This window comes from Podarcis tiliguerta, assembly GCF_965153285.1.
Source record: "Podarcis tiliguerta genome assembly, chromosome: 2".
NCBI classification, from domain to species: domain Eukaryota; kingdom Metazoa; phylum Chordata; class Lepidosauria; order Squamata; family Lacertidae; genus Podarcis; species Podarcis tiliguerta.
In genome coordinates this window covers 20293662-20308319 of record NC_139535.1, presented here as the reverse complement: position 1 = coordinate 20308319, position 14658 = coordinate 20293662, and the positions used below count along the sequence as shown (strand labels likewise).

At 48.2% G+C, this 14658-nt stretch overlaps 1 protein-coding gene across 1 annotated transcript in view; it reads right to left on the bottom strand.

Moving 5' to 3' along the window:
- LAMB2 (laminin subunit beta 2) overlaps positions 1-14658 on the bottom strand; it is a 62504-nt gene that overhangs the window by 29175 nt on the left and 18671 nt on the right. Inside the window, exons 7-15 of the mRNA XM_083424547.1 lie at positions 12326-12528; positions 10692-10812; positions 9659-9847; positions 5632-5811; positions 3788-3900; positions 3620-3699; positions 2066-2201; positions 1649-1807; positions 541-668 (exon numbers count right to left, since the gene is read on the bottom strand). Of these exons, the coding sequence (XP_083280673.1) occupies positions 541-668; positions 1649-1807; positions 2066-2201; positions 3620-3699; positions 3788-3900; positions 5632-5811; positions 9659-9847; positions 10692-10812; positions 12326-12528 (1309 nt within the window). The remainder of the gene's footprint in view (positions 1-540; positions 669-1648; positions 1808-2065; positions 2202-3619; positions 3700-3787; positions 3901-5631; positions 5812-9658; positions 9848-10691; positions 10813-12325; positions 12529-14658) is intronic.

Sequence of the window (14658 nt, the reverse complement as noted above, 5' to 3'; positions counted from 1 at the left end):
TACGGCATAAAGTTGAGAGGGGGAAGAGGGAAAGAGATTTGGGGAAAGAGAAGGGGGGAGAGGAGAGCATTGTACAGTGGTGCCCCACAAGACGAATGCCTCGCAAGACGGAAAACCCGCTAGACGAAAGGGTTTTCCGTTTTGGAGGTGCTTCGCAAAACGAATTTGCTATGGGCTTGCTTCGCAAGACGAAAATGCCTTGCGAGTTCCTGCGGGGTTTTTTCCCATCCCCCCCCCTTTTTCCCAAGCCGCTAAGCCGCTTAACAGCTGATCGCTAAGATGCTTAACAGCTGATCGCTAAGCCGCTTAGCAGCTGATCCACTAAGCCCGCTAAGCCGCTAATAGCCTTTTAGCAGCTAATCCGCTAATCCCTTAAGCCTTTAATAGCCGCTAATAGCCGCTAAACCGCTAATAGCGCTAATCCACTAAGCCGCTAATGCGTTTGCTTCGCAAGACGAAAAAAAACTGCAAGACGAAGAGACTCGCGGAACGGATTCTTTTCGTCTTGCGAAGCACCATTGTATGTTTTTCATCACTCACCGGGATGAGGGTGGCAGAGCCGTCGTCATGACATCGTCCGCAGGGATGGTGTTTCCACAGGGGCTGCTGGTGGGGATGGGCCCTGGCCGGACCACAGACACTTTCACCTCTTCCCACTTTCCTGGAAGCTGAGGAAAAAGGAGGACTTACAGTGTGGCTGCATGAGATGCGGAGGCAGGCCAAGACTAAGATGGCACCTCCTCAGAAACAGCCTTTAAGGTGTTTTTTTGTTTTAGGGGAAACAGCCGTAGCTGAGTTCCACTCTGGGTATTTCCAGGCCGGGTGCGGAGAGAAGCCTGCCTTGAAATCCAGAACAGACCTGGAAGATTTGGGAACTCGGGGCAAAGGCGAAGCTGAATTCCGAACGATTTCAAAGTTTACATTTCTTCAAGCTGAAGCTCAGAACATTCTGAACTCTGAAAAGCTGAATTCTGGGATTAGACTTCTTAATTGGAATATATATAGGAAGGCAGCCGTGTTGGTCTGCCGTAGTCGAAACAAAATAAAAAAATTCCTTCCAGTAGCACCTTAGAGACCAACTAAGTTTGTTATTGGTATGAGCTTTCGTGTGGTATCTGAAGAAGTGTGCATGCACACGAAAGCTCATACCAATAACAAACTTAGTTGGTCTCCAAGGTGTTACTGGAAGGATTTTTTTTATTTAATTGGAATATAGTATTTCTTGCTAAAGCATTGTATGTCACTGGCCTATTGGGTGATATTCAGCTAAGCTTTACTTGGAATAGACCATTGAAATGGATGGATATGACTAAGGCCTCATCCACATGTCCTTTTGCCTGCCACTTTCCCCCAGGAAAACCCACGGTTTAGCACTGAATCAGAACAAACGGTAATTGGATTCTCAGCAGATTTCCATTCATTCCAATTTAGTGCTAAGGAGCAGGTTTTCCAGGGGAAAGCAGCGGGGCAGAGGCGAAACTTTATTTATTCCCCGAGAAACACTTGCTCTGAACTTCATGTAAAGCTCTGAATGCTTCATTAAAGAGTTTGATATATATGTGAAGATTGGAAGCCCAAACTGCACACCCCCTGTTTCTTTATGAATGGAGCAGAAGTATTGTAGGACGGTAGGCAAAAGCAGAGGCACCTGAGGCTCATAGCGCAGCAGAATGTCATACTCCATGGAGAAGGGGACATTGTTGACCTGGAACTCCACCACAGCGCCCTCCAGCACCCGGGCAAACCCCAGCCCTGTCCACGTAGCCGGGTGGCCCGTCAGGTGCACACGCTCCATTACTTCAGCTCCCTGCCAAGAGAAAGATCTGTAAGACTTTGTGCTTCTATTAGTTAGTTACTTAGTTGTTGCTAACCTGGTGCTAATGCTCTTGGACTACAACTCCCATCAGCCCCAGCCATCCAGACGGGGTTGGACAAGGGTCCCCTTCCAACTCTATGAAACCCTGGAGAGCCGCCGCCGGTCAGGTTAAACACTACTGTCGGTACTCAGCAGAGAACACTTTCCTACACCCCTGTATTTAAGCAACTGCAGGCCAAACGTCCTCACCTGGAGAAGCCGGGCCTCTTCCGCTTCATACGTATAATGGTCCAACGCGGTGTGGTAGTAGCCGGTCTGCACTTGGCTGCATTGCCTGCCCACCATGTGGCTCCGGCAGCGGCACTGCCCCGTCTCCATGGCACACCTGCAGGAAGGTAGCGCGGGAGGCTCAAACGGGGAAAGCGGTTCTAGCCCATGAGAGCACGCTCACCCACCTCCTGCACAGGGATGGGCAAATCCGTCTATTCCAGTTTCTCATTTTTCTACACTTATGTCCCGCTCTCCACATTTCCAAATCGGTTTTTTTCAAGTCCTCGTGAAAATTCATTGATGATTTTCTCCCACCGTACAATTCTGGCCAATAGACACGTTTTTGCAAAGCAATTTCTCCCTCCCTGAATGTGTTTGTTAGGGATAATTCTGCCCCGGCCTGTGCGTTTTTGCACACATTACTCTCTCAGAGATCTACAGGGTTCAGAGAAACACAAATTTTGAAAGGTGCCTGCGTTTCAGTCCGCTATTGTTTTGAAAAGTGTGAATTAACCAGGTCTGCCTCAAAATACAGCCCCAAATCATTTTTCTCTCTCCATCCCCTCCAGTATCAAGCTAAAAGGGCCCTGCATGGAAGGTGCTGGGAAGCTGCTCCCTTGCTAAATAAAGCTAAGCAAGTTCAGTTCCGGCCAATGGACTGCCTGGGAACCCCATTGCTTGCTGCCTTGAGTTCCCCAGCAGAGAGGCGGGGGTAGAAATTCAATAAATAAATGAGCAAATAAAGAGGAGGGGAGGCTCTGTCTCTTTCGTTACCTCTCCTTCCAAAGTGACCATCCTATCTCCGGTGCAGCAGATCATGCTGTGCCTCTCACAAACCCTCCTATATGGGTTGGGGAGCAGAAGAGCTGTGCTGGATCAGGCCAGCACCCCAGCAGGAAGCCCGAAATCAGGACCCAAGGGCAAGAGCCCTGTCCCTTCCTGCAGTTTCCAGCGACTGCAGGAAAACTCACTGCAGGTCCTTTTCATGCAAAGAGATTGCTCCTCAGCTGATTTGCAAAGCCCACATTTTGTTCTATGGTATTCATTATTGGAGGGGATGCGGGTGGCGCTGTGGGTTAAACCACAGAGCCTAGGACTTGCTGATCAGAAGGTCAGTGGTTCAAATCCCCGCGACGGGGTGAGCTCCCGTTGCTCGGTCCCAGCTCCTGCCAACCTAGCAGTTTGAAAGCATGTAAAAGTGCAAGTAGATAAATAGGTACCGCTCCGGCGGGAAGGTAAACGGCGTTTCCATGCGCTGCTCTGGTTCGCCAGGAGTGGCTTAGTCATGCTGGCCACATGACCCGGAAGCTGTATGCCGGCTCCCTCGGCCAATAAAGCGAGATGAGCGCCGCAACCCCAGAGTCGGCCACGACTGGACCTAATGGTGAGGGGTCCCTTTACCTTTACCTATTGCTTATTGGGTTTCTATCCCACCTTCCCTCCTCAAGGGCCCCTTGTTGGGATCGTGCTCCCAATCCCACCTTCCTCAGCCTCCCCCACCCACCCAGGATGCTCTCTCCAGAGCCCCCTTACTGGTTGTCGCGGGCACCCCCTACGTCACAGTCGCAAGGCCGGCAGCCATGAATGTCAGGGCTCAGCGCCCAGTGCTCCGGCTGAAAAAAAGAGACACAATTATGTGTCAGCCAGTCCGGGGGGAAGACACAAGCAAAGGGGGGGGGAGCAGGGCAGCCTGTTACTCACCAGGCATTGGTTGCAGCTGCGCCCGGTCACCAAACGCTTGCAGAAGCAGTCGCCTGCGATGGCGTCGCATTGGGGCCCGTCCTGCACTGTGCCCCGGGGGTCGCACTGGCAGCCTGGTGGGTTAAAGACAAAAATAACCAAGTGCATAGAAGAACAAGCCTTGATGAAGCAGCGCCAGCATGGCTTCTGCAAGGGCAAGCCTTCACTCATGAACCTATTAAGAGCTGAAAGTGCCAGCCAGCCAGCAGAGAGAGAGAGAGGGGTGATCCAGCTGACTCTGAGCTCATCCCGTTATTTCTAGGCACAGATCAGAAAAATCCTGCTGCTTACTGCTGAACTGGAACAAACATCAATCTGTAGAATTACTTACGCACTTACTCAGATTTGTTACATCCAGGGCTTTTTTTTTCCAGCTGGAACTCACCGGAACTCAGTTCCAGCACCTCTAAGGTGGGTGCCATTGCCATGATAAGAGAACAAGAGTTCATGGTGAGTTCCGTGAGCGCCTCTTTTTCCGGAAAAATAGCACTGGTTTCATCCCTCCTTCAAACAGGAGTTCAGGGTTTCCCACAACCAACAGATGAAATGAGATCACGCCTTTAACACTTTTATTGACTTTTGTCCTGAGAGTGAGCCACAGGAATGTGTAGGAATTTGAGCACAGGTCTCCCCAGTTAAAGTCTTGTGCCATCTGTCCCCAACCTGGTGCCATCCAAATTTTTGGACCCATCGGCCCCAGTGAGCCTTTCCAAGAGTCAAGGATGATGGGAACTGAAGTCTAACCAGCCTGTGGTTAGCCTGTCTTGCACTCTATGCCTGTGGTTCCCTGGGCCACACTTTCAGAATAAAAACTTGCTCACGTCACACCATTTTTTTTATTGATAAGAAATGCATTGGAAAGAAACAACTCCTAGCATTGTCCTGGGATCGTCCTCTGTATCACTTGATGCTTTTGTTCTTATTTCGAAAAGATTTGCAGGCACTTATTTTACATTTGATGACTTAACCCTCAGATAAACATTGTTCTATACTGATTGCCAGTGAAAACACAAGGATTGCTCTACTGAGATATTCAACAGTTAAGATATTCAGCAGGTAGCTTTGTCTTTTGGTAATAATGAATTATCACAAGGTTTTGAAGAAATACATTACAGAGGACACTTCTTTCAGAAATACCCGAATGTCATATCTGTTTGATTTTAAAACAATGGAAAATATTTACCCCTTATAATTAACCCCAAAGATGACCAGCAGAAAGGCAAACAAACCATTGTTGATGATATCAGAACTATGTATATTTGGAGGAGGGGCTATTGGGCTGTTTTTTAATTTTTATTTATGTGTTTTGTGGTTTTATATTTTGATTTTATCCTGTGAACCACCCTGAGACCCCCGGGTATAGGGTGGTATATAAATTCAATAAAATAAAAAGTGTGCATTGGCAATAAGTTATATGAAATCGAAATATGGAATAGACGGGAGGTTGGCTCTTTAGTGTTAAGACCAATTTATGTCTTATTGTTTGTTAAGAAAATTCTGTATCTATTGTTATTCCTGTGTGTAATTTGGTATTTGTGTTTTCTCTTTTTTTTCTTTTCTTGCTGTATCAAATAAATAAATAAATAAATAAATAAATACCCTCCAAACTATTTTTTTTTAAAAAAACACACAATATTGCATTACACTGAAATGTTTCTTTGACCAGTGTGGTGCACCACTAACCTTTGAGAACCACCGGTCTATGCGGTGTGCTGCACTGGCTAAGCAGCCCACCCAGAACCACATCTAAATGGCTCAGAAACGGAACTGGATATGCCCAGGGAAACCCCATTGGAGATACCTACGTTGGCAGCCTTGGGGGTTCTCCGCGTTGAGCCCAAAGAAGCCGGTCTTGCACTTGTCGCAGCGGACTCCCTGCACGTGCTCCTTGCAGCGGCACTGCCCGGCAATCAGCCCCAGCGCCGGGTCGTCGTGGGTGTCGCAGACCCCGCCGTCGAGGGTGCCGTCGGGGTCGCAGTCACAGGCTGTCAGGGGAGGGCGCAGAGGAAACCCCAAAATTAAAGGCACAAAGAGAAGCCGCTAATCCCTATCTAAACTAGTAAGAAAACAAAACCATTCCACTTGCTTGGAAGAGATCCGTTCCCTTCTTGGGAAAGCGGGTCTGCTGTGCCGACCTGCAGTTCTTAAACCATAAACAGATTGCGGTTGAATCCTGACAAGACAGAAGTACTGTTTTCGGGGGACAGGGGGCAGTCGGGTGTGGGGGATTCCCTAGTGCTGAATGGGGTAACTGTGCCCCTGAAGGACCAGGTGCGCAGCCTGGGAGTCATTTTGGACTCGCAGCTGTCCATGGAGGTGCAGGTCAAATCTGTGTCAAGGGCGGCTGTCTACCAGCTCCACCTGGTACGCAGGCTGAGACCCTACCTGCCCACACACTGTCTCGCCAGAGTGGTGCATGCTCTGGTTATCTCTTGCTCGGACTACTGCAATGCGCTCTACATGGGGCTACCTTTGAAGGTGACCCGGAAACTGCAATTAATCCAGAATTCGGCAGCTAGACTGGTGACTGGGAGTGGCCGCCGGGACCACATAACACCGGTCCTGAGAGATCTTAATTGGCTCCCAGTACGTTTCCGAGCACAATTCAAAGTGTTGGTGCTGACCTTTAAAGCCCTAAATGGCCTCAGCCCAGTATACCTGAAGGAGCGTCTCCACCCCCATCATTCTGTCAGGACACTGAGGTCCAGCGCCGAGGGCCTTCTGGTGGTTCCCTCATTGCAAGAAGTGAGGTTACAGGGAACCAGACAGAGGGCCTTCTTGGTAGTGGCACCCATCCTGTGGAACACCCTCCCTTCAGATGTGAAGGAAATAAGCAGCTATCCTATCTTTAAAAGACATCTGAAGGCAGCCCTGTTCAGGGAAGTTTTTAATATTTATCGCTGTACTGTTTTTAACACTTGATTGGGAGCCGCCCAGAGTGGCTGGGGAAACTCAGCCAGATGGGCGGGGTATAAATAATAAATTATTATATTATTATTATTATAATGTGAAATCATTTCCGCTCTTAAAGAGAGCGGTTCTAGTCCTCAAGCCTGCCCAGAAACCTTGCCCAAATTAAATCTCAGCAAGCTCTGCTGCAACCACAGCCTCTGTGCAAAGACAGCCTCTGCTAACTTGGCAGCAAAGAAAGAGCACTTTGTTTGGAGGCACCCAACCCGCAGGTGCAGGAAGAAAGGGGTCCTGGTGATGCAAAACAGAAGATTTCGGCTTTGGCAACTCCACGTTAGCTTCCGAAACCGGACTCCAGGCTTGCCACCTTTGCAGATTCTCACGCTCCGCACCGCTGCTGAACAGTGGAGCCTTGAGCTTTTGAGGGAACGTGCCAAGGCCAGGCACAGGCCTTTTTAAAAAAGGCTCTGCTATTCTTTGCAAGCTGTGGGAACTAGGCAGAGGGCAAAGTTAAGCAGTTAAGTAGAGTCAAGGCATGGGTTGGCAAACTAAGGCCCGGGGGCCGGATCCGGCCCAATCGCTTTATAAATCCGGCCCGTGGATGGTCAGGGAATCAGCGTGTTTTTACATGAGTAGAATGTGTCCTTTTATTTACCATATTTCTTTGCTCTATAAGACTCACTTTTCCCCTCCTAAAAAGTAAGGGGAAATGTGTGTGCGTCTTATGGAGCGAATGCAGGCTGCACAGCTATCCCAGAAGCCAGAACAGCAAGAGGGATTGCTGCTTTCACTGCGCAGCGATCCCTCTTGCTGTTCTGGCTTCTGAGATTCAGAATATTTTTTTTCTTGTTTTCCTCCTCCAAAAACTAGGTGCGTCTTGTGCATCTTATAGAGCGAAAAATACGGTAAAATGCATCTCTGGGTTATTTGTGGGGCCTGCCTGGTGTTTTTACATGAGTAGAATGTGTGCTTTTATTTAAAACACATCTCTGGGTTATTTATGGGGCATAGGAATTTGTTCATTCCCCCCCCCCCCAAAGTACAGTCCGGCCCACCACATTGTCCAAGGGACAGTGGACCGGCCCCCTGCTGAAAAAATTTGCTGACCCCTGAGTCAAGGGGTCTGGCTCAAATGCGCCAGGCAAGGAGATAAAGGCAGAGATTGAGGAACTTTTATCAATCCAAGGGCCACATTCCTTAGAGGGCAGCCTCCCAAGAGCCACATGCCAGTGATGCACAGGGCAAAGGATGGGACTCCCGTCCTTAAAACTGTAGGCTATAGTGCAGCCACACGGAAGTCAGGGGGTGCGACGCAGAAGCCTCTCTTTCCAAGGAAAGCAAGAAGAGGCACAACTACAGTGGTGCCTCGCAAGACGAAAAGAATCCGTTCCACGAGTCTTTTCATCTTGCGGTTTTTTCGTCTTGCAAAGCAAGCCCATTAGCGGATTAGCGCTATTAGCGCTATTGGCAGTTTAAGGGCTATTAACGGCTATAAAAGGCTTAAGGGATTAGCGGTTTAGCTGCTAAAAGGCTATTAGCAGCTTAGCGCTTCAGAAAAAGGGGTTGGGGAGCGGGGAAAAAACCTCAAAAATTTTCGTCATTTTCGTCTTGCGAAGCAAGCCCATAGGGAAATTCGTCTTGCGAAGCGCCTCTGAAAACGGAAAACCCTTTTGTCTTGTGGGTTTTCCGTCTTGCGGGGCACCACTGTACGCCCATCACCAAGATGCAGGAGGTGCCAAAGGAGGAGAGGACAGGTGATCCCACCTACTGAGCAATTCCACCTAGCAAGCAAGATTGCTTGCTAAGGAGCAGAAATGCTTCCTGCACTAAGCTGAGCCCACCCCATTCCTATATACAGTGGTACCTCGCGTTAAGTACTAAATTCGTTCCGGAGGTCCGTTCTGAACCTGAAACTGCTCTTAACCTGAAGCACCACTTTAACTAATGGGGCCTCCTGCTGCCGCCACACGATTTCTGTTCTCATCCTGAAGCAAAGTTCTTAACCCAAGGTACTATTTCTGGGTTAGCGGAGTCTGTAACCTGAAGCGTATGTAACCCGAGGTACCACTGTATGTGGTAAAAAGTAAGGGTTGTCGGTCTCAGATCAATATCTAAAGCTTTGGGGCTTAGACCCCCTGCCTCGGATTGATTATGCATATTGCCTGTTGCGTCTTAAGCTAGCAATTTGTGTATCCCCCCAGGAAGGGAGAGCTGAACTCTTAGCTGATAAATACCTACAAATTGCATCTCTGGCAGCCAAATCTACTCTGACAGCTTCGCTCCAGCATTGTAATTTAAATTTCTTATGCTGTAATCTCTATAGCCTTACGCTGTCTGGTTTTAGAGCAGGGGTCAGCAACCTTTTTCAGCCACCATCCCTCAGACCATGCGGTGGACCGGACTATATATTTTTTTTTTGGGGGGGGGGGAATGCACGAATTCCTATGCCCCACAAAGAACCCAGAGATGTATTTTAAATAAAAGGGTACATTCTACTCATGTAAAAACACGCTGATTCCCGGACCGTCCGCGGGTCGGATTTAGAAGGCGATTGGCCCTCGGGCTTCAGTTTGCCTTCCCCTGTTTTAGAGGAATACCCTGCTCAGGCCCTCTGTTATTCATTGTGAAGGACTTTGGCTATATAAGATAAACTGATTTTTTTTTAATTATCCATCGCAGCAACCTAAACATTTAAAGCCCTCAGGAAGGCTCCTGCTTCAAGTTCCTGTTCTGCAGGAATGGGGAGTCAGAACAGCCTCAGAAATGCCAGGCACCTGCACCCTGTGAAGCACAAACAGCTACATTCCCAGCGCTGAAAGAGGGAGCCTTTCCACAAGAAAGGTCCTTCGTCCCTGCAAACATGCAGACCCCAGCCCCATTTCCACCCAGTCACCCGCCCCAATACAGTCGGCAGGCTCTCACCGCGGCACACGCTGGGGTCCCGGATGTCTTTGGTGGGGTCCTTGTAGTAGAAGGGCTTGCAGAGCTGGCAGTGGCGGCCCATGGTGTTGTGCTGACAGTCGTCGCAGACCCCGCCGCTGCTGTTGCCCGTGGCCAGGTACACGGCCATGTCGAAGTGGCACTTGTGGGAGTGCTCGTTGCAGTTGCACTCTGTCGAGAGGCGGCAATCACATCCAAAGCCCTGACCTCACCAAGCCCCAAATCCATGTGAATCCCTAAATAACCTCAGCCCCAGGTATCTGAAACAGCATCTCCCTCCCTACAGACCGGCCTGGGAATTAAGATCAGCGGAGAAGACCCTCCTGATGGCTTCACCGCTGTTGGAAATACATGGGGCAGTGGCTCATGAGAGGGCCTTCTCGGTGATGGCCCCGAGAATGCGGAACTCCCTTGCCACAGATGTAAGCCTAGTGCAGCTTTTCAAAATTGAAGAGATGAGCAGGCCTTTTCTGTGGTGGCTCCCTGCCTATTATTATTATTATTATTATCATCATCATCATCATTATCATCATCATCAGATTAAAATTACTTCAACTTTCTAAGCATCTGGATAGGCTTGTCTAAACAATCATGTTTCTAGCATGGCTGAAAAGGTTACAGTAAAGGTGCCTGCTTGATCACAGAATCATAGAATTTAAGAGTTGGAAGGGACCCAAGGGTCATCTAGTCCAACCCCCTGCAATGACCTCAATAGGCAGGGAGTTCCAAAGTATAGGTGCTGCCACACTAAACAACTGAGCTCTTACAAACGTGGAACGGGCATTATGTGGCACTTGTAGCAGTGGGAATTCCACCAATATATGATGGTGTACAGTCTTTCAAGCAACGCCTTCTATTGGGACTGGTGTTAGAAAAACTCTTTCTCGTGGGTTTGGCAGTAGGGTGGCTCTCATTCCCAGCCACGACTGCCCTCTCACGTGGTAACCCTTCACTCCAGTATCAACGCTCCTCCTGGCTTCCTTGTTCCCTCAACGCCCCCTCCTCAGATACTCACTCTTGCATGCGTTGGTGCGCCGCCCCTCAGCCGGGCGCCAGGGCAGCTCGTGGTAGAAGTTGTCGCACTGCTCACAGTTCAGCCCGTTGGTGTTGTGCTTGCAGACGCAGCGGCCATGCACCTGCGGGCGGAGAAAGGAGGAGACCCAGGCCACGCCCACAGTGAATGGAAGAGGGCGGGTCTTTGCTTGCCTTCCTGCGTTCAGGCTGCACACGACCTTCCTACATCATCATGGGCATGCCGCAGCCTTCCCAGGTATGCATCCACAGAAGTTATGCTTGCACCCCACAAAGGGGACAAAGGCCACGTTGGCTATGTATAGTTTGAACTAAGTTGGTGCCCCAATAAGTAGTTGGGTTCTAGTCCTTCAGATAAACTTGAAAATGCATGTGTTTTAGCTTAAGGACTAGAACCATAACCCAACTATTTATTGGGCTGGGGAAAATTATGAGTATGTCCCAGCAGTCAGAGGCTAAAACCTCAGAGCTCTGCACAATTCCTCATCTCTGACTTTAGCTAGTAAAAAGAGAAATGCTAAAGCAGGCTTCCTTAACCTGGCACCTTGTTGGACTCCAACTCCCATCATCCTGGCAAGCCCAAGGGGCTCAGTGGTTTAGACCACGGCACCACCCTTCTCTACAGACCGGCCTGGGAATTAAGATCAGTGGAGAAGGCCCTCCCGATGGCTTTGCCGCTCTCGGAAATTCAGGTGGCAGCGGCTCATGAGAGGGCCTACTTAGTGACTGCCCCAAGAATGCAGAACTCCCTTGCCACTGAGGTAAGCCTGGCACCAACTCTTCACAGCCTTTGAAAATTGAAGAGATGAGTGGGCCTTTTCTGTGGTGGCACCCTTGCTTCTGGAATGTTCTCCCCAGGGAGGCTCGCTTGGTGCCTTCGTTACATATCTTTAGGCGAAAACATTCCTCTTCAACCAGGCCTTTGGCTGATGAATATCCCACAGTTTTTTAAATGCGTTTGTGGGATGGGGGCTATTGTTTTGTTTAATTCTGTTTCAATTATTTATTTGTGCTTTTACTGTGGTACCTCAGGTTACAGACGCTTCAGGTTACAGACTCCGCTAACCCAGAAATAGTACCTCAGGTTAAGAACTTTGCTTCAGGATGAGAATAGAAATCATGCGGTGGCAGCAGGAGGCCCCATTAGCTAAAGTGGTACCTCAGGTTAAGAACAGTTTCAGGTTAAGAACGGACCTCCGGAACAAATTAAGTTCTTAACCCTTGAGATCTTTTGATGGAGGCCGATATACAGTGGTACTTTGCAAGACGAATGCCTCGCAAGACGAAAAACTCGCAAGACGAAAGAGTTTTTTGTTTTTTGAGTTGCTTCGCAAGACGAATTTCCCTATGGGCTTGCTTCGCAAGACAACAACGTCTTGCGCCTTTTTCTTAAAACCGTCAATGCATTCCTATGGGAAACCATCAATGCATTTCCTATGGGAAACCGGGCTTCGCAAGACGAAAAATTCACAAGACGAAAAAACTCGCAGAACGAATTAATTTCGTCTTGCGAGGCACCACTGTATAAACCAAATAAACCAAACAAATAAGTTGTGGGGGGAGCCGGCACGCCTAATCAAGTGCGGTGTGTGCCTATGAGCGTTCCTAGCGCCTTACCATGCCCTCCACGTCAGCAGGGCTACGGGCGAGGGGGGCGCACTCCGAGGCGTGTCCGTAGCAGAAGCAGTTCCCACGCAGCACCATCTCGTACACAGCATAGTAGTACTTTTCCTTGATCTCCCGCCGCGAATCCAGCAGGTCGTCTCCCAGCGTGTGGAGTTTGGTCAAGTTCACCCGCAGGTTGGTGACCTTCAGGAGATCTGGCGGGCAGAGAGGTTGGAGTGGGTGAGAAGGCAGACAGGGAGAGAAGCATCCCCACTGGGAAACAGCTTTCCCGGCTGGGGCTGTGGGTTCGAAAGCTGGGCTACTTGGGCAGATGAAACTGATGGACTATATGGAAATGGCGGAAATGACTGGCAGAATCCGAGACCAGGGAGAAGAGTCGACGGAGGAAGATTGGAAAAAATTTAAAGCATATTTACAGAAATATTGCAAAATTAATGAATGTCAGATGAATATTGGAATGAAATTATAAGGTTTTAGCAGAAGTGTTATTAAGAATTATATGAACATTAAGTGTTAATGTGTTAAATTGGGAAATTGAAAGTTAAATTATGTTATGATAAATTACAGACTAAATTGAAGAAGAGGGAAAGGATTTGTTGAACCAGATAATTTGAACCAGAATACAAAAAAGGGAGGTGCGAGGAAGTCAAGGAAATAAGCTAATGAAAGATCTGGATACAAAAATTTGGATTTGTGCTTTTGTGTGTTTTTTCCTTAAATTGTATTGTTGTATTTTTTCTTTTCTTTATTTTTGTTGTTGTTGTTGATGTACTGTTTGTTGAATTTGTGTAATGTTTTGCCTTTACTGTTTTTCTTTTATAAGTATAAAATATCTAATAAATTTCTATTTAAAAAACACACACGAAAGCTGGGCTATTTGGTGGGCTATGAATATCAGAGTTGTCAACCCCCCGCAAGCTATCGACCAGGACCAGTCAGAGGTATGCGCACCATGACGAGGAGAGAGGGAACAGATTCCCAGCCGCACACAGAGAGAAAGAGAAAAAGAGAAAGAGCGACAGACAGAGAGAGGCCACAGCTAAATCTAGCAGCAGCCAAAGCAGAAATCTGTCTAGGCCCAAATTTAACCAGCCCCCAAATAGAACTAAAAGGCAGGGCCAGCTGCTGTCCACACTAGGATCCCAGGGAACTGTTTGCTAGCTAGCTATTTGTGTATTTGTTTCTCTTTCTTAGGGACTGGGAATCTTGGTTGGGTATGTTTGTCTAGATTTGTGGTCCCCATTGTGGCATCTCTGTGACACCCTCAAACACCCCTTTAGTGTCCACCAACGCCCTCTCCCACTCCTAAATTTTAGTATACAGTGGTACCTCGGGTTACATACGCTTCAGATTACACACTCTGCTAACACAGAAATAGTGCTTCAGGTTAAGAACTTTGCTTCAGGATGAGAACAGAAATCATGCTCCGGCAGCGCGGCAGCAGCAGGAGGCCCCATTAGCCTCATATAAGTGGTGCTTCAGGTTAAGAACAGTTTCAGGTTAAGAACGGACCTCCGGAACGAATTAAGTACTTAACCCGAGGTACCACTGTATATATATTTAAGTCAGTGTTTTTCCTTCTTCTGCATTTGTTGATTTGGTTCAGGAGTTGTCGGCTTGCCGTTGCCTTGCGTTTCAATTGTGTAGGAGGGATGTAGGTGTTTTGCAAGTTTGGGGGGGGGGGGGCCAACATTCTGAGCTTTGCCGGTTTTTCTTCTGTGAAATCAATGTCTTGCCATGTTCATAATTGTTTGTTATCTCTCCTAATGTGGCCCAGGCCAAAAAAAGTCTCAAAGACAAGGATCCGTTGTTTGTGAAGAGAAAAGATTGACTCGGCAATTTGGATCTGGTGAAAAGAACAAAATACCTTTTTCAGGAGGAACATTCTCCTTAATTCCCAATGTATGGTCAGAAGGTCCGGGAGACACAGCCTTGCAAAATTTAAGCAGCTCTGGGCCTTATCACTACACGGGAAGGACCATAGCTCAATAGCAGAGCACCCACCTTGCAAGGCAAGGCGCAGTGATAGCAGCAAAAACCTTTATTGAACTACAGAACTGAACAACAGGGACAAAGCAACTGCTTATATACATTTCTGAAGGCCTGGGCAACTCCCACTCCCAACATGATTGGCTGTCTAAACTTCAGAGCTTGCAGGGCAGCAGCTGAAGAAGGAGCAAAAAGGGTTTTCTTGTGTGTGTGATTCCTTGTGGCTGATTAGCTGCTCTCCCTGTGCAATTTTGGGGCCTGGGTTCTGCCTACGTAATATATATATAGAGAGAGAGAGAGAAAGAGAGAGAGCGCATTTATTTATAGTTATATTA